This window comes from Cladophialophora yegresii (genome assembly GCF_000585515.1).
Source record: "Cladophialophora yegresii CBS 114405 chromosome Unknown aczIN-supercont1.2, whole genome shotgun sequence".
Taxonomy (NCBI): Eukaryota; Fungi; Ascomycota; class Eurotiomycetes; order Chaetothyriales; family Herpotrichiellaceae; genus Cladophialophora; species Cladophialophora yegresii.
The window spans coordinates 1,186,125-1,205,017 of NW_006913046.1; the positions used below are offsets into that span (position 1 = coordinate 1,186,125).

At 54.7% G+C, this 18,893-nt stretch overlaps 7 protein-coding genes across 7 annotated transcripts; 6 read left to right on the top strand and 1 right to left on the bottom strand.

The window, feature by feature from the left end:
* Positions 1–26: 26 nt before the first annotated feature.
* Positions 27–2,328, top strand: A1O7_02350 (homeobox protein cut-like protein; the record flags this gene model as incomplete). The annotated part of the gene is made up of 3 exons (XM_007756383.1): positions 27–159; positions 209–376; positions 428–2,328. 3 exons carry the CDS (start codon positions 27–29, stop codon positions 2,326–2,328), a joined length of 2,202 nt encoding a protein of 733 aa, XP_007754573.1.
* Positions 2,329–4,387: 2,059 nt separating this feature from the next.
* On the top strand, positions 4,388–5,190 carry A1O7_02351 (uncharacterized protein; the record flags this gene model as incomplete). The annotated part of the gene is made up of 2 exons (XM_007756384.1): positions 4,388–4,639; positions 4,693–5,190. The coding sequence occupies 2 exons, from the start codon at positions 4,388–4,390 to the stop codon at positions 5,188–5,190; spliced, it is 750 nt and encodes a 249-aa protein (XP_007754574.1).
* Positions 5,191–7,187: 1,997 nt separating this feature from the next.
* A1O7_02352 (uncharacterized protein) lies at positions 7,188–7,760 on the top strand (the record flags this gene model as incomplete). The annotated part of the gene is made up of 1 exon (XM_007756385.1): positions 7,188–7,760. The coding sequence occupies one exon, from the start codon at positions 7,188–7,190 to the stop codon at positions 7,758–7,760; it is 573 nt and encodes a 190-aa protein (XP_007754575.1).
* A 1,194-nt stretch (positions 7,761–8,954) lies between these two features.
* A1O7_02353 (uncharacterized protein) lies at positions 8,955–10,092 on the bottom strand (the record flags this gene model as incomplete). Its single annotated transcript, XM_007756386.1, has 2 exons — positions 8,955–9,604; positions 9,666–10,092. The coding sequence occupies 2 exons, from the start codon at positions 10,090–10,092 to the stop codon at positions 8,955–8,957; spliced, it is 1,077 nt and encodes a 358-aa protein (XP_007754576.1).
* Positions 10,093–11,627: 1,535 nt separating this feature from the next.
* On the top strand, positions 11,628–13,511 carry A1O7_02354 (uncharacterized protein; the record flags this gene model as incomplete). The annotated part of the gene is made up of 1 exon (XM_007756387.1): positions 11,628–13,511. One exon carries the CDS (start codon positions 11,628–11,630, stop codon positions 13,509–13,511), a length of 1,884 nt encoding a protein of 627 aa, XP_007754577.1.
* A 1,183-nt stretch (positions 13,512–14,694) lies between these two features.
* Positions 14,695–16,547, top strand: A1O7_02355 (uncharacterized protein; the record flags this gene model as incomplete). Its single annotated transcript, XM_007756388.1, has 4 exons — positions 14,695–14,734; positions 14,787–14,863; positions 14,916–15,338; positions 15,393–16,547. The coding sequence occupies 4 exons, from the start codon at positions 14,695–14,697 to the stop codon at positions 16,545–16,547; spliced, it is 1,695 nt and encodes a 564-aa protein (XP_007754578.1).
* Positions 16,548–16,911: 364 nt separating this feature from the next.
* A1O7_02356 (acid phosphatase) lies at positions 16,912–18,859 on the top strand (the record flags this gene model as incomplete). Its single annotated transcript, XM_007756389.1, has 3 exons — positions 16,912–17,049; positions 17,108–17,289; positions 17,353–18,859. 3 exons carry the CDS (start codon positions 16,912–16,914, stop codon positions 18,857–18,859), a joined length of 1,827 nt encoding a protein of 608 aa, XP_007754579.1.
* Between the last annotated feature and the right edge of the window lie 34 nt (positions 18,860–18,893).

Here is an 18,893-nt window from a genome sequence, read left to right on the forward strand (position 1 = left end):
ATCGATAGGTATTGCTTGCCTGCCGTATGGACGTGTTGGCCGTCTCGGAGGCCCATGCCTTGACCACGGGGAATGATGAGCTTCAACGAGGGACAGGCGGGGAGGGTGCCATAGGTTCACCGGAGAACAAGTTCCAAAAAGCGATAGCAGCATGGCGGAGTAGGCTCTTTGGTGGTGTTAGGCGTCTACTCTCGCTGACTTTTCCCAGACATTGATCTTTCGTCGTTGATGCCGCAGCTGGATGCAACGGCCTCAGAATTGGTTGCGCAGCAGAAGGAGGCTTTGCTCGAAAGGAAAGAGTTGGCTCAGAAAACGAAAGAGTTCCGAAAGCTAGAAGATGCGGCCAAATTGACAGAGTACAAGTCTCTCTTGAAATGTAGGTCCCCCACGCTGCCACACTCCTACTTGATGTCCTGACTATCTGCAGCGTACCAGACATTCATTGATTTGATTACCGGCCATGGCAAGACCTCCTCCTCCGCATTTCTTCAGCTATACCAGCCTCTCTCTGAAGCTCCAGATCCGTTCCCTCTCCTCGAAGCATCCGTCGACTCTCTCGTTGCCTCGGAAGATACCGTACCTAAGCTTACCACGGAGAATCAGCAGCTGTTGGCTAGAGTGAAAAAGTTGACTGCGCAGCTTGAGGAAACGGAGCAGAAACTGCAGAACGAGAGCAAGGCGAGAAAAGATGCCGAGGCCGGTACAGGAAGCCAGGTCCAGCAGGTGGAAGAAAAATGGGAGAAGGTTTTGGAAGAAAAGCAGAGCAACTGGACAGCGAAAGAACGGTCCCTGGAGGAGAAGATTGACAATCAAGACAAATTGCTCAAAGAGCTGAAAGCCAGCTACGAGGTGTCGCAGCGTCTTCAAGATGGTTCTGGCGAAGCTACCTCTTCCAAAGCCGCGGCAGCCGAATTGGAAATGATGAGTTCCGAACTTGACAGGACAAGTGCACGTCTTGCTGAGATGGAGGCAAGGAATGAGCAGCTAAGAGTCGACCTTGCTCATGTCACCTCACAATCGTCTCGGAACCACGATATTGAAGATGATCCTGCCTTCCTCCGCCTTCAATCAGAGAACTCATCACTACTTCGGAAAAACGAAGCGGCGAGGTTCGAGAGGCAAGCGGAGAGACGAGAATTGGACAACAAAATACGTCAAGCTGACAGACAACGATCTCAACTAGCAGCAGACAATGACGACTTGCGTGCTAAAGTAAGCAAATGGTCTGACTACGAAGACCTGAAGCGGGAGCTTGACACTCTTCGATCGATAGAACTATCCATGGGCGTCGAGGAGGATGGGGATGAGACTCCTGCAAACGGGTCGGCGGAGCATGGTGCTAAACAATCGTTGGAACAACTTTTGCTCGCCAAAAACAAAAAGCTGAGCGACGACCTTACCTTGCTCCGAGTATCACACCAAGATCTGCAGAGTCAGCTGGAAGATCTGCAAGAGGAGTTGTCGCGCACCAATGCCGAGCTGGAGAAGGCTCAAAAACTGTCTTCGACGCTGGAAAATGATTTGATGCGGGTGCAAGAAGAGGCCGAGCATGTTCTTCCCTCTTCAGGAATGTCAGTTGCCGGGACTTATGTCTCCCGACACCCGACTGGCTCTTTACGGCGGGGAAGGGCATCACCTACGTCCTCGATCATCTCAGGGTACGACACACAACGGCGGACCAACACTCTCGACTCGCTTCGAGCAGGAGAAGGTGTGGGGGGTGGCTCAGGCATTCTCCCCATGATCCAAGCCCAACGGGATCGCTTCAAGCAGAAAAATCAGCAACTTGAGGAGGAACTCTCCAAGACTTATGCAACAGTGACGTCGCTACGGCAGGAGATTGCGTCCTTGCAAAAGGACAACCTGAGCCTCTATGAAAAGACTCGCTACATCTCCGCCTACAACCGTGGTCCAGCAACTTCCTCTTCATCCTATTCCGGGGCGCCTTCAAACACTGCAGCGTATGCAGAAGACACGACTACGGATCGATGGAAGTCGCAGTATGAAGCCAACATCTCACCCTTCGCCGCCTTCCGCGGTCGAGAAGCTGCACGTGCTTACAAGCGCATGAGTTTCCCCGAGAGAATCATCTTCTCGGTGACGAGAATGGTGCTTGCCACCAGACTTTCGCGCAACCTCTTTGCCGGGTACTGCCTCGCACTGCACATGTTGGTGTTTGTCATGCTCTACTGGATGGGGACTGCCGACATCGATCGAAGTGCCGTCCACTTGGGCGAAGCCGCGGCCGTAGCAGGCGTTGCAGGGCTTCGGGCTGACCATGTTGCTGATTCCTTGGCCGGAGATTGGAAGCAGGAAGGATTTGGATAGTATGCGTTATAGTCAGGCTTCGGCACCCGGAAGGTCAAAAGCATCTACGGCTGCGTCCAAAGGTCCTCAACGCATTGGTAATTGCTCTTCGAATAGCGCCGTGTATCCACGCGGATTTCGTACACGCGGCCAAGCTGTCATCCCAAGCCGGAGCTTAGGGGGATAGACCTCTATATATCACGATTTCCTTTCGCGGCGCAGGGCCACAACCCTCCTGACGTAGACCGTCTGCTCAGGGGTTCTAATTCGAGGCGCCGAGAGTGGCAGTTCCTCATGGCCGTCGTAGACCATGGACCTCGTACTCTTCCATGCACAGTAAGATCTGCGCCATTAAATCCATGATTCTCCTGACGGACTTGTTCTAGAACAAGCTCCAGATATCGTTCTTGATCAATAAGCATACTCCGTACTCCGTAGGTCCACTGGTGTTTAATGGACCTTCGCAACACGTCAAAGTTTCTGCTCTACATGGCGTGGCTGGCAACGTCAGTCGGCTTGTTACAGCCGCACCAGAAAAGATGGTCACTTGCGGCATAGCGGGACGCCCAATGCCCCGGCACCCATCCGGGGCAAGCTCAAGGCGAACCATGCCAATCCCTTGCCCTGACTAATTACCTAACTAGGCTATGGCTCACGCCTGATCATACTTACTCAGGACTCCGTAGTGTACTTACATCCACTGTCGCCGAGACCGAAAAGTTTTGCTTACGTAGCCCTTGATGTATATTGAGATGGCGTTGCTCCTCGGCATAATCAGCGACGCGCTGAGCCAAGCGTCGCAACGTGTCCGTACGCGCCTTACACGCCCTCAGAGATCGGCAGTTTCCATCTTAAGCGATCTGTACAGAACAGGCGTTCACGATAGCCGCCGCCTTGGGTTGATTGGACATGAGCTTCTGGAAATCATGAAACGACCACCAGGTCGGCTTGGACTGAAACGGAAGCATCTTGGCTAGATTGCAGTGGATGCAGCAAGACAACGAGCCGAGGAAGGGGGACCCTGGACAATTGCAGCTGCACGTCATGCGCCAAGCGGGTCGAGAGTGACATGCCAACCGTTCTGACTGGCTGTGTTGTGGCTGCCGGGCGGCAGTAAGACAACCAGCCAACTTCCGCAGGAGGCCTGAGCGAAGCCGATAGGAAGAGCGAGCGCTGGCGTCCAAGCCAACAACAGCCACCAGGCGAGAAACCCGCGGCGAGCGAAACCTGCTTGCCAGGAACAACAGTTCGACGGTTGTAATAACTAAAACACCGGCACAATCTTCACCAGAATACACTATTTTCAACACTGCACATACGCGGTCACAGCAAATGAGTCAACAAGAATGGTGACAGTCGAGTACTCTCTCAATAGGCACGTAGCTACCTATCTAGAGGTACTTTCTGGGTACTTTTCCGGCTCTCATGTTGGAGCCCGGTCTTGGGTGAGGATTGTGCTAGGCTAGAGTGCCAGTTATTTTGGTCTAGCCGTGCCGGGGTGCCGTGGTGCTCCAGGCGCTCTTTCAGGTAAGGTTCTCAAGCCTCTTAGGCGAAGCCTAGCCAGAAACGTCCAGGCGCCACCAAATTCCCCAGCCAAGCTCTGCCACGCGCGCCAATAATCAGCCATTGCTCTTCCTTCCTCTTCTAAATTTACCCATGCGCGCCCATGCTCTCCATGTCGAACCCTCGTCGATCAGATACGCAGCCGGGAAATCTCCCTTGCCGCCTCGTGCAGCCATCATGCAAGCAAGAGCCTCCACGCAGCCTGACGAGCCAATTACCGGGCCAGGGCCCGACTTAGCAACATCGCCTGCTTGCATATGCCCATGTTCCACATCCCTGCGATCCTATCCTCGGTCAGCATGGCAGGCCATATTACAAGTGATATAAGTGTCGGCGGCTGGTCGTAGCCATGGTCGCCGAACCCTTTGCATCATCAAATACAGAGACGTTCTCTCAGCGGCCATTCTCCAGCTCAACTCACAACCACTTCACATCGCTCTTCACACTCCGAAGCATCTGCAGGCCAGGCAATTCCGGTCTTTGTAACCTCACCAAATCCATATCGCCGCTCGCCACGATGAAGTACTCGATACTACTCGCCTCAATGGCCACTACTTTGATCGCTGCACCCGTGCAATCCACGTGGACGCCCGCGTTAGCTGGCTATTACGACGTCGTTTTCCAATACATCCAAAAAGCCAAGGCGGAGGGACGAGCAGCATCGTCGACATGCGATCTCTCGAGAGCTGTCATGCCAGTCGCACCGACACCACTCCCGTTCCCTCCAGGGATGGTACTTGAACACGTCGCCCTTGGCAGGGGTGTCCAGGTAGGACCATTACATCCAAGCTTGAGAACCTTTCAGTCACTAACAGACATTAGAACTATACATGTCCCAATGCCACAGCAACCCCCGCCGCCGCCGGTGCCGTTGCCAAATTCTACAACGTCTCATGCATCGCCGCCGACTGGCCAGATCTACTCGCGCCCATCTCGAATCTTGCGCTGGAAAACTCTCGTCCTGCCGAACCCGCGTTAGTCCTGGAGCCATCAAATCTCCAGCTGTCAGCACACCACTTCTTCTCCAATACCACCACGCCAGTTTTCGCCTTCGACGCCACCACTTCACCCGACCTGGGTACGATCTTCTCAGCAAAGGGCAACTCCTCCGACGCACCCGCAACAGCCCTCGCAGGTGTCGATGGTTCTGGCAACGGCGCTGTGCCTTGGCTTTACCTTACTACTCGACCAACCACCACAGGTGCTACCAAGGCTGTCTACCGGTTAAACACGGCCGGCGGACAACCACCCGAGACCTGCGCAGACATGCCTGCGACATTCAGCGTGGAATACTCTGCCGTCTACTGGTTCTGGAAGTGATTAATCGCCGGGACTTAAAATTTTGTGCGATCTTTTTCGTGGCGTTAGGGACCACATGGGCATGGGCATAGGCATATATGAATTTTCTGATGCCTAGTAATTGGGTGGCTTTGTTTTTGGACCTCCGGGTACACCACTCTGGGCAAGTACATACGTATTCTAGATTACCGAAGAGGGGGGGAAAGGGTTAAATCCAAGAAACCGACAACCATGGCCACTTCATTACTCTTCAACAGTCACCCGGGCTTCGCAGTATTGAACCGGTAATAAGTGATTTGTTCGTGATTACCGCCGACCTCGCGTGATCCACTTCCTTCCACGCCCCGGACAAGGCTCACATCCCTGTTTAGCTACCAACGACTTAGCTCCCAGTGGAATAATGTTCTTCCGGTGCTTGTAGTCCTTGCGAACAAAACTCCTGTACGGGGTAACTTGCCCTGTAGCGAAGGTACGGAGTACGTACTGCGTAGTACGCAGTACGAGGAAGCTTTGACTTCTGGGGCTGAGCAAGCTAAAGCTACCAATCCATTCGTCGACATCTCGTTGATTTTCTCTCACTTACGAAGTACTGCAATCAAAGGTCCTCCTTAGCGTCTAGGGCAACCTCGCTTGGCCTTCTCGCTACACGTGGTTCTCTATCCCTCCCCGGAACTTACCAGTGTTTCCAGACATGCATGGGGCTTCGAGCTTACACTACAGCATGAGACGGTGTCATGCCTTGTGGTAGGGCACCGCCATCGTCTGAGGTAAGTCCGATTCTCTATGTGAGGGCTAGTCCCTCAGCTATGGCTACCTAGGTATGTATACTGCCCGTGTCCATGGGCGTGCCTCCTTGTGGCGTGCCTGCCTCACATAGCAGGGGCAGCAAGAGGAAGGTGTGCCTACCACAGGCTCCTTGAGATCTTGATGAATCTCCTCAGACATGACTAGCAACGCATATCAATCCCAGCTCGACGCAGCCCAACACCGGGCCAGAGTATGGGCGATGACAGCACCTCGGGAAATTGGCTGCGATGACCAGAACGCCGATCAACATTCTGCTTCCGCGCAAGTCAGCTCTGCCTGAAGCTTTTGTAGCTCTCCTCGAGACTATCCAGATCGATGCCCGTGATGAATTTCGCCATGTCGTTTGCTCTCGACGGTGCGACGACCCTCCAGAGGCTGGGCGATTCCATCCCAATTGCACAACCTGACTCCCCGCCCTCCGTGCCGCCGCCAGTAGGAAGCCTTCCTAGCCAGAGAATGGCAGCGCGACAACTCGAAATACCGCGAAATACCCTTCGCGACAAACCGTCCTCACGGCAAGCGTAGGGGACACTGGCAGCGACACAGGGTCCCCAGCGAGATAAAACGAGCCCTCCGTAGAACCTCGTCCATTATTCTGCCAATAGCCACAACATGGCCAGCCGAGCAAACCACCCTTGGCGGACATCCCTCAGATCAAAACCCCTTTTTCCAGAACCTGCTCTTGCCAATGGTATCGCATTTCAGCCAAGGACTTGATGGAAATGGAGCACGGACACGACCCAGTTACAAGAGACTTAGAGTTGTGAAGGTTCTAGCTAATGCTTGATGGGATCGGCGCCATCATTGCTCAATTGAGAATCACGAACCATGGGTTGCTCCCCGCCCGGACCAATCGAGAGAGACTTCCTTCCATTGAGCCAATGCGGGCGATATTCCGGCGCGAGACCAACCCATGGTTCGCGATTCTCAATGAAGCCAATGCGGTCGACGACCACATCTAAAGCATTAAGACACGAGAACCATGAGAACCATGAGAACCACTCTCATCATGTGAAGGACAAATGGTAGGTCAGGTACTTGTGCTTATAGACAGCGCCTTCCGCCCTCTATTATACTCTCAACTCTTCCTCCGTAGACACCTTGCCAGCACAGCCGTTCAACAGGACTCGTTCCCATACTCGTTACCACACTCAGCGACACCATTCTCAACACATCTCATTATATACCAGTACTCGGCAACACCATCCACTATGGCATTGGCGTTCTGGAACCCCGAAATTGCCAAGCACCAAGCCATATACAAGCCAGCTACCGACAACGTCTTCTCTTGGCTACGGAGTCTTTACGGGTGCTCCGAGGACACCAAAGTTAACTACTACCGCACACTCGCCAGTAGGGCAGCCCGAGATGGCAAGCAAATGCCCGACAATATCCTCGACGACCTCCAGGACGCCATCGAACTCCGCTCCGAGGCGGCCAATTGGTTTAGACGGGCAGGGACAGCTCACGCCGAAGAGTGCCGTAGACACGAGCACATAATCAGCGTCCTCCAAGACATCCTGGCGGCCTTTGGCCCCTCATCACCATTAGTACCGCTTCCGGGGCCATCGACGAGCCCAGCACCTTTAAGAGCGCCATCACCATCACCATCACTATCACCTGCTCGGAGGGTGGACGTCCCATGGCGTTCTCAGCGATGCGGACCACCTGAATGGCTACCCGTCCGCCCACGTCAGGAATTTGGCCCCTCTGCTAAATGTGCCAGCGTGCCCCGGAACCTCAAATCACATCTCATCCACCACCAGAACTGGAGAGTGCTTTGAGTACAGTATCATATTGAACGACGGCCCTCTCAGCGAAAAAACCAACAACAATAATGACGACAATCAGGTATGAATCCATCGACGAGCATGACCCAATGCCCAATATCACTGACTTCCTCCACAGAGGTCGACACCTTTCGATCAGTGCTGGGAATAGGGCGGGCTGGCCTCTACTCTATCTTCCCAATGGAGATCGAGATACTGTCATGTCCTTCCAACCCACGAATGCGCAACAACAACGACGAGTCGACGACCACAACAACAGACACAACAACGACAACGAGAACAAAAACACAGCTGAGTATGACTGACGTGTGCCTGTCTGAACTGTAATAGGTCTTCGGATCCGCCAGCTAGGGACAACGAAAGAAACACCGGGGATGGCCGCCTATAGACGAGAGTGCTCGGGCGGAATTTAACCACGAGCGACATATCAGAAACAGAGTGTGGCGTGACTAGTCTCACCATCGCCGACACTGTAGCACAGGCTACCCTTCGGTCATAGGGGACCTTGGAAAGAGGAGGACGCCCCGCGACGGAGAGGCACCTTCACGAGGTGCGGGGTGTGAGTAGCAGCAACGGAGTGAGAGCCCTGACTTTCTTCTGTCCGATTCCTTTGGGAGTTGTGAAACCGAGTCCTCTCCTGGTTTGTGTATTAGTTTTGTTACTAATTAGTTTGCAGTCTGCGTTCGTCCGTGCACGTGTACACTATTCATTTGCATCCCTGGGCTCCCGAATCAGCTTCAGGAGAATCGCGAACCACGAGACAATGGAACTGATTTGTACACAAACTTGGTTGGCTTCTCTGCGGCGTATTCGCTCAGTCACTCGGGCCTTAATGTGTCCAACGAAAGCGAAGGGGGAGGCCTGCCATGTCCGTTTCCCAACCCATCCTGTCCTCGCCGCTGTCTCCGTCCGAATCGCCCATCTCATCGTCAGCGTCGCAATCGGTATCTTCATCCTGGCTGTCTGGGATTCCGAGTTCCGAGAGAGCTTGGCCTTTAACAACTGCATCAGGTTCAATGTCCACATCCATACCTGTATGCTTGTTGGTTTCGTTGTCAGAACCCATTCCTGTTGTGTTGTCATCGCCACTGTCGACGCCGCAGCTGTGGCCGGCCTTCTTGCCACCAGTCTCAATCATTGCTGACATACCGCTCTGGACGTTGCGGACTCGGAAAGGGAGGCGCGGCTTCATGAAGGCCTCAAACTCCGCCTACTCCCTGGATTGGACACCTTGGACCATCTGCGTGACATGCTGATAGGCGAATCGCCTGTCTTCCTTCCGATCAGCGTGGTGTGGATGTGTTTGTTGATACTTTCGACCTTTCTGGGTCCGCAGGGCGAAAACGCGTGTGGCAGACACCAACCAACGAACAGAGCGTTGAACTCTCGCGTGATTTCCTGCATCGCGAGACCCTTGCCTTGGATGTCGGAGTCCGGGATCTTACTCCCGAAGCGGTTGAGCAGAAATCGATCCTCTTCCTCCGTGTACTTTGCGAGGGTTGGTGAGGAGTCTGTGGACGTGAGGTTCGTGCTAGGCACTCCGTCAAGCAATCGCCGGAGGTCATTGCGCCATTGGTTCAGCGCCTTGATGTGCTGGGCATTATGCTTGTCGAAGGCATCAGGCCTCGCAAACACGGCTGCAGGCCGGCTGAGCCCATTCACCTGACGGGTCTGGAAGTTGAGCATCGTGGGGTTATAGTTTGTAGCCGTGACTTGGGCGGCGAGGCGGCTGGCTGCGCTGTGGCGGGACTTCTTGCGTCGCCTGCGCGTGGCCTCGTCGTGACGGTACAGTGCGGTGGCCTGTTGCACGTCCCAGCCGCATGCTTCGAGGTACCAGCCTGTGGAAAACGTTAGAAACTTGGCGCTGAAGATTGAAGTGCCTTTAGGGAGTGAGCTTACAAGCTTCTTGCACGCATGAGCGATCTTCCATGATCGCGAGGACGGCAGCCACACGCTCCTCAGCCTGGCTGTCCAGCCTTGCGGTTCGGAGACCAATTCTCACAAAGTCCTGTAATGGCTTGCACTCCAGGAGGTCATGGAACCATGGCTTCCCTGATGCCATGTTTGGGATCATTGTGCCTGGGGGGCTGAGAAAATCATTCCTGTCGAGTCTTGTGTCGAATTGCAGAGTGTACAGAGCCCTGGCAGCCGGGTTTACCCGACGCTTCGCTGGCAGGTCCTCGTCGGGATCGGTCTCATCTGGATCCCGGTCTTGTTCTGAACTTCCTGACTGTGGGAAGACGACCGCTTTCTGTGATAACAGGAGTAACCCTTCAACGGCGTCGCGCTCAGCAGGAGACAGAAGGTCCACGGCCGTGGGAGCCATTTCAGAGATGACGATAGGCACTCGCAAGTCGATGGAAGGCGATGCAGGTGAGGCCCAATGTAGGAACAAAAAGCTCAAGTGGTAGTGCCGTTTTGTTGCAAATGCCAAAGCCCACTTGTTTTGGAGAGTTCACGTGTGCAAAAGATGCGAAGAACGAGCACGCGGAGGTAAACCAAAGCATAGTCCGCCAAAGCAGCACGTCCCACGCAGTTACAGTTGTCCCAGGGCAGTGAGCATCGCGGTACTGTCTCTGAAATGCGAATGCCTAAAGCCCGGTCGAGTGATTCTTTGGGTGACTGCCTTGGTCGAACAAAGAGACATTCAACTACCTCAGCAGCTCAACATGACCACTTGGGATTGATACTGCCTGAGTCCTATACCAAGTGCCTGTGGTGACTGCCTGAACCGAAGCCAGGCTTTCTGGCCTTGACCGAAGAGGTATGCAGTGCACCAAACACTGCTTGGATTTGATCACCTTCAGCGACGGCGTCGTGCAGCCTGGCAGGGTTGCTGGGTAAATCTGCCCAGGAATGTTAACTCATCATCGGTCATTGAGTGGATTGGGTAATTCTGCGCGACATGACTCTCGGATGCAGAAGGAAAGCTGAATTGGTGGTCCTATGCGCAATGTCCATGTCGTGCTCCGGGAAGCTGAACCTTGGTGGCGGAGCATGCAACGAAGTGGTTCGGTGTTGAGTGTGTACCTGGGACCATAACTGGGCAACGAGTGACCTAGACCCATACGTGGAGAAATGGGTCTGACATTGAGGCGAAAGGACTGGTTGAGGAGGTATGTACGCTCGTCGGGAACAGGAAAGGACCCTGCATAAGAGTAAGAACATGTACAACAATACCTTCTGTGCAGGCAACTACGTGAGGGCAGCTCAAGGCCATCTTCGCTGCTGGCTGCGAGCATGCAACGAGGGCATTCGTGCCATGGTCCTGAACGAAGGCCTTTAATTAGTGCTCTCGTGAGACCATTTAGAAGAACGTCCCAATGATGGAGGTTCTTGTCTTGTCCATAGTGGCCCTGATCCGAAAGATCTCATCGTCGCACTGATCTCGACATCGGCCAGGAAGTACGTTGCAAGGAATCGGCGGTGAAGACTGCCACTTGAGAGGGACCAGAGAAGTTCAGACCATCAAGAGTTCAGTTGGGTGCCTCGGTGCCAAGTCGACTCAAGCCCAATCTGGGTCATGTGATCTCGTGCATGGTGCTTGAGGGCGCGACGCGACGTGACGCGCGGGACTGAATCTTATCATGGTGCTCGCCCCTCTCAACTAACAACGATGGTGCAACATAAGTTAGTGCAAATGTCAACATTGAACGGGCGAGCACGTCCTGTGCAGGCAGCAGACATCCTTTGAAAGATGTATTAAACATGCGGGCTGCCGCCATGGAAGAAGATTGTGTTAGAAATGGTGAGTTCCTCGCGTTCAACAGGACCTGCGTGCTGGTAGTGGGCGTAGGCTGTTCTCTCTTGCACTTCAACCTCAACCAGGAAAAAAATTCCACATCCCGTTTCGGTCTCAGTATGCTAATCAAGAGCAACGGTAAAGCTCTCCGACGGCCCTCGCTGTCCCCGGATGGCAAGACTTTGGCAGTCATTGCGCCAGATGACAGGATTCACCTCATTGACCTCGCCGAGGCCGCCCAGGGTCGGAAATTCATCAATGGCGTCAAAATCACCAAGAGCGTCCGCCCGTTCATTCGAATGTGCACTCTCCTCCGATGGTCGCCAGAACTCATGTTTCTCCCTAGTGACGAGGCTCTCGATGTTCAGTCAAGCAGCACATCAGAACGCGAGCTCGGAAAGTCCTGGCTGCTGCTCTCCGACACCCGGCGGGTCATTGCCCTAAGCACCGAACTGAGAAATCCGGAAATGATGCCAACGGACGACAAGGAGGGTATCAAATCGAACATTCTAGCCGACTACGACCTCGGAGGCCATAACGGCAAAGTCAGTCTTCTTGACTTTGTCTTCGACCATCGCCACGCTTTGGTGATTTTCGACTTAGGCTCGTTAGCCGCGATCCTCAGCTTGTCTCGACCTCAACGCGACGAGATTCCCCACGTCAAATTTCCAGACGCCCGGAGTCTTGCCCGAGCACCAGATTCAAGATATTTTGCTCTACTTCGGCGTGATAAAGCACAAGACAGAGTAACAGTGTTTCATTTAGGTGACAATAATCAGCTGTCCTACAAGTCCTTTGATTGCAATACCTCCGATGCACAGAGCGTAACCTGGTGTCCAACTGGGCAACCTCTTCTGGCTATCTGCGACTCAGCAGCTTACGGAGTCAAGGTGTCCTTCGTGACTGCTCAAGGCCATGTTCTAAATCAGTTTGATATCGGTCAGTCGGCCTTCCAGTGGGACCACAGCTTTATTCCTTCATGTCATTTAGAAGGCGTGGGCTTGACTTACTGGAGTTGGAGGAGAGCAAGCCAATGTGATAACGACCTTAGCCTTCAAGTCCTGGCGAACGGAGAGAAGCAGGTTCTGCTGAGATCCCAGCCCATCAACAGCAGGAGAGCACGCCCCATTGCGCAAATTGTCCATCCAGACTCGGTCGACGGCTCAAAAACTCTTGTATGGCTGGAGTCCACCAAAGCCACAGCGGACAAGCTCTCAGAATTCACGAGGCAAATTGATGCCTTTGGAGTCACACAGACATCCCCTGCTGCTCCTGACTCGAGGTCACAACCCAAATCTGATGCCCAGGCTCCAGCTCAAGATCCCCACCAGGTTGACATCGTCGAGCCGAATTGCGCGCAGACAATCGTGGCCACACGCCTGCGCTCTTCTCCTCGGATGCTCTTCCTGTGGAAATCACATGATACCACACGTCCACATGCCGTGGTTGTCTTTAGACACGGCATACGGCAAATCCATTTCCATCCATACCTCCCTCATGTCCTTGTCATCCTCACAATTTCCAAGTATCCGAGGATATATGCATGGTATCAACCTGCCTTACCCCCCATCACGGGCTTGATTCCTATCGATACAATTTCATCAACAAACTTCTCTGGAGCCTGGTTGCCTGGATGCGTTAGCCGTGCGGGCTCCTCCCGGTCCAACAGCACGACGGCTGGTGATCGTCAGAGATGTCCCTTTCTCTTCACCTCCAATACGGCGTTTGAGGCGGGTTACCTCTCCAACCATCAGGGACAAGTTGTCTTTGAAAGCATATTGCACCGCCCTTCACAACAAGACGGCGACGTAACTTTAGGCATGGAGGCCGACGAGTCGACAACAGAAATCATCGATACACCGAGTCGTCCGAGCAAACACCAACCGGGAGAGAGTGCGAGTGAAGGGGCTAAAAAGGCCCGCTTCAGCGTGCACGAGGATTCTAAGAAACACTGGATGGATGATCCCGTCCATCAGCAGCCCGGGTATGGTCACGCTTGGTGATGGCAGTTTAATTCGGTCGTAGGGCTCGAACCTTGCGCGGCCGGCTGCTTTTGCAGAGCCGAGACGAGCGAACATGTTAAGGAGTAGATGCAAGCGTGGGCGCTCGAAATAGTGAGGGAACAACTGGGAAAATGAACTAGAGGGCTATGGATAGGATGCGACAGGTAAGCCACTGCACTGGGAAAACCCATCGACCGCTTCGCAAAGTGGAGGGTTCGATAAAACGCAGCAGCTTTGCTCTTTACCAAGATCTGAAGGTCATACTGCGCATCAGCTGGAACGCCAGGAGTGGCGTCCTGCCGCGAATCTGTGCTTCTGTTTTGACGGTTGCGCCGTGAGGGTCGACCACCAGAACATGTAGGAACAGGAATATCGTCTCTGGGCAAGGTAGACGTGAAACTTCTGATATCAAGGCGGCGAAAATGACGAAATGCTGCTTACGCGCCATGTCATGTGGATCTGTAGATGCGCTTGAACGATAAAGCTTTGACACAGCCTCGTTGCGCGAACAACTTGCCGCGCAATCAGTGTCGAGTACGTGCGATGGCGGCAACGTGCGCCAGATCGCATTAGATACTCGGCTCATCGGGCGCATCTCTTCCAGTCATTCCCACGGGGCAAATAGATACTTGGAGGAGCACCTGACAAAGAGACAAGAGCCAAGTGATGACCAGACGCGGCCTCCCGGCGACAATCTCTCTCGTCGTCACTCAAGGACGCGCCATCATTGCTCTCGCACAAACCCATGGAGTAGAAGAACCCGGATGCGGGTGCCAGGATCTGCCTCGATATCATCTTCAGGAATCTGACAATTGTGCTTTCTCAGTGTCTCATGCTGCTCTACATTTCGAAACCCGAGATCGTGGTGCAAGGACTACCTCGTAGAATCTGACGTGGGGAAGCCTCCGCGCATGTGCGGGAGATCTTCGCATCTTTCGCATCCCACCCTCCAGCAGCTCCAGCGTGCCCAGCAACTCCTGCCTCTCCCTGTACAATTTGTGCATTTCAACCTGCTGAGGCTCCATCCTCTGATTGCATCGCGCTCCAGTTCAGCCTACACATTCAGCGCAAAGACTGATTCCCGCACCCACTGCCGCTACCTTCACCATTTCCCACATCTGCCAACTCGAATCCTTCCCAGCACTACCGCCCGAGGTGGTTGCAGTCAGGTCTCACAGGCGCGATGAAGAAGCTTCTAGGGAACATCAAGAAGAAGAGCGGCAGTACGCGATCACCAATAACTTGCGCTCGCTGAGGCTGACCTGCGCTGTGCAGGTCCTGACCGCAATGGAAGCGCCGGCTACTCGCTACCACAAGGCGACTCGCCCGAAGCCGTCGTCGTCCGCGAGGTGGTGAGTGAACAATCCGAATAACCTTGTCGATCATGGCTGAATCGTTATACAGACAGCTTTCTGTGAATCTGGCGCACCGAACTCCGACGCTGCCGGCGAAGAATATCTCCATCTCCCAGCCATCGTCGACTCTTCCGAGTCAAGTCCTGCCGCCGCCAAAGAAGCCGCTGCAACCATACGTCGTTACTTGAGCAAGGACCACTACCAGCGAGGCTTTGCACAGTACAATGCCATCATGCTGATGCGCATCCTGACCGACAATCCTGCCCACGCCTTCACCCAGAACTTCGATGCCAAATTTGTGTCGACGGTCAAAGAATTACTGCGCGAGGGCAAAGACACGAGTGTGCAGCAGATACTGCGCGAGACGTTGGACTACATGGAGTTTGACAAGGCGCCGAGCAACGACAGCCTGGGACCTCTTATGGAGATGTGGAAGAAGGAAAAAGGCAAGCGGAATGCTCTGCGCCCGACGGTAGGTTTGAATACATTGGGGTTATGTTGCGGATACTGATCCTTTGATTGATAGCACGGCTATCCTTCTGCCGCCTATGGGAGCCGCCAGCAACAGCAGCAGTCGCGACGCCGTGACACTCTACCACCGCCTGACGAGCTAGTAGGCCGGATAGAGGAGGCCAAGACTACAGCTCGACTTCTGGTTCAGACGGTGCAGTCAACCCCTCAAGCTGAACTGCTGGGAAATGAACTGGTAAAGGAGTTCGCCGACCGGGCCAGATCGGCACAGAAAAGCATACAGAGCTACATGAATGCTCAGGATCCTGCTCCCGACCCAGATACGATGCTCACGTTGATTGAGACGAACGATCAACTGAATATTGCCATGTCCAAACACCAGAGGGCGGTTCTGGCTGCCAGGAGGGCGATGGGTCTCGCGACACCCAGTCCTGCGGCAGAGCCTCAGCAAAACCCCATGTCGATGCCACAGCACGTTCCTGGTCAGAATGTGTACGCCGGTCACCGTCAAGCTTCTCCGCAGCTGCCGGATCATGGCCCTTATTCGGCCTCACCTCCTCGCCGACAGAACACCATCCCAACACCAGTTAGTCCACTGCGACGAGAAGAAGAACATTTCTCGCCCCCGGCAGGACCTCCCCCGGGCCGAGCCCCGGCACAACAGACACAAGCACCACCACCATCCAACGCTGAACCATATGATTTTTCGAGTGCGGCCAACTTCTCAAATCAATTCTCTGCGCCGGAACCTGCTCCTTCAGTTCCGACCAGGTCTACCGCCCGTCCGCAGTCACATGTCTATACTTCGAGTGGCGACTATGGCGTGGCCGAAAATCCCTTCGCGGACGATGCCTATGGACCCGGATCACCCCAGAAGCCAGCTGCACTATTCTCGGATCGGAATGCTGATACGCCATCACCGCGACCCACACAGGGACATTCGGCCAATGCGGATGTGCACGAGTTGCCCAGCGAGCATGACCGACCGGGACCGTACAATGCGGGATACCAGCCTACGCCCAGTTTCATGCATCGACAGGAGTCCTCGGCTGAGCATGTCACGATGCACGGTGGAAGCCTACCTCCTGCGGCAACACTCACGAATGGCAATCCATCGTACCCGTCAAGCAACATGTATGGAAGTCACCCTCAGAGTCCAGTTGATGATACGCAGGCAGTGGGGCGGAGGATGAATGACATGCATATTTAGGAACTACTGCGAGATAAAGACATGTGATGTGCTTGGGGACGCGGGACACAGATACCCTGATGACATTTTGGCTTCTTAACTACGAGGTAGAGCAAGTGTTGGATGTTCGTAACCATAATGGATAAACACGTGCTTGCCGTGGGAACGCGCTTGAGTCGTCGATCTCGGGCATCGCCGCCGCTTCCCGCAGCGCCGTTTGGATGTTTGCTTAGCCTCAGCCCAATGGAGTAAACGAAACGATTGACTCACTGCTGCTTGACATGAGTCTCACCTAAAATCCCCTTGAGAACTCCTCTATTCCTACATCCTATGATATCTCCAGAGATCTAGCTACACCTGGTGTAGTGACTCGTCGCATCACAAAATGACGTCGATCGAATTCCGCCCGCCGTACTCCAAAGACGAGCTCAACAAGCTCTACCCGAAAGACCTCGAACTGCGACTTGTGCAGGTCCTGCTCCGCCATGGAGAAAGAGCTCCCGTCTCAGCAAGATTTGGCAATGTGAGTGCCTGTGATACACTCGACGGCACGGAGAGATGTGCTAACGAGACCCCTCCAGGCAGGCTTACCAGCATATTGGCCGTACTGCAACGCGGCGCAACGATTGCGCTCAGTCGCCATGACGCCTCAAGATGTGTCGGAGTGGAACTCACTACAATGGAGGAGAAGGCTGGAGATGTTTGGCGAGGACGACGGCCCCGTCATTGCAGCTGGACCGAAAGGCCAAGTTGACGGCGTTTGGTATGACCATAATCTCCTCAAAGACACACAAGACCGAGTAACTGATTGACTTGGACTGATCAGTCAACTCGGCGAATTGACAGACCAGGGCCGTCAAACGACCTACACACTCGGCTCGCGTCTGCGGCAGCTGTACATTGAGCAACTGCGCTTTATGCCCTCTTTGATCGCCAACGCCGACCTCATCTACCTACGCGCTACACCACTCCCTCGGGCGCTCGAATCCGTCCAGCAGACCTTCTGGGGCATGTATCCGCTCAGCTCGCGCACCGCGGCATTCCCGTCCCCGACTATCGTCACCCGCACGCCCGCCGACGAGACGTTGTTTCCCAACGACGGAAATTGCCGGCGCTTCGCACAGTTGAGCAGGGCCTTTGCGCAAAGAACAGCCGACCGCTGGAATGACACCTCCGACATGGCATACCTGACGAAGATGATTGGTAAATGGATGCCCGACACGAGCGACAAGCGCGTCGCAGTCGACAGCCACCCGCGCCTGAGCGGCATCATGGACACAATCAACAGCACGCTGGCACATGGGCCAGAGACGCGCCTGCCGAAGGAGTTCTACGACCCCAAAGCCCGGGAGATCATCGATCGGATCGGCGTCGAGGAATGGTTCAGCGGATACAACGAGAACAGGGAATATCGCATGCTGGGCATAGGAGGCCTGATAGGCGACATTGTGGAGCGCATGACTTCCAAGATCGAGGGCGCTGGCCTGTCCATCAACGAGATCGGAGGCGAGAACGGTCGACTGGGCAGAGGAAGGGGCGGAGAAACGGGGATCCGGTTCGCGCTGAGCGGCTGCCACGATACCACGCTCGCAGGCGTGTTGACTGGGCTGGGTGCCTTCAACGGCGAAAAATGGCCCCCCTATACCAGCCACATTGCGTTCGAGTTGTTCAGAGTGAAAGAACCCCAGAGCCAGGACCCTCAATCCGCCCCGGACGCCGACTTCTTGAGCCCGACCACACCCGCGAGCACAGAACCCAAGACCGAAGCTGCGCCGACGCAAAAGCCAGGCCTCTTCGCCTCTCTCCTGGGGCTGAGGACGCCGTTCGGATCGGGACCCGCGTCCGGGTCCGGGTCCTCTTCGCGAGACGATGATGACACTTCCTCAGCCGGAACATTCACATCGTCGCGCGACCCGTCGTCCAAGTCCACCGCCACCTCGCGGTCCGACCCACTGAGCACGCCCTCGCTCACCAGACAGTCCAGTCTGAATCCGTCAATTTCGCCAGCGGACCTGATTGCGCGGAAACCTTACTCCTCCTTGTCTGACGGCCAGAAACAGCGCCTGCAAGGCTACTACGTCCGCATCCGCTACAACGACAAGGTGATGAAGATCCCCGCGTGCGCCAACCCGGGGAATCATTACGCCGACGACGAAAGTCTATGCACATTCGAGGCGTTCAAGCGCGTGGCCGACGGGTTTGTGCCCAAGAATTGGAAAGTTCAGTGTGGGCAGAATCTGGATGACGGGGCTGGAGGGAAGAGTCCGCTGCTCAAGGGCCCGGGGTTGGATCAGCCGCCCCAACTGGCCGGGCAGATTGAGGAGGGGTCGTAGCGGGCAGAGGACGGAGTGCTCTGTATTATTGTGG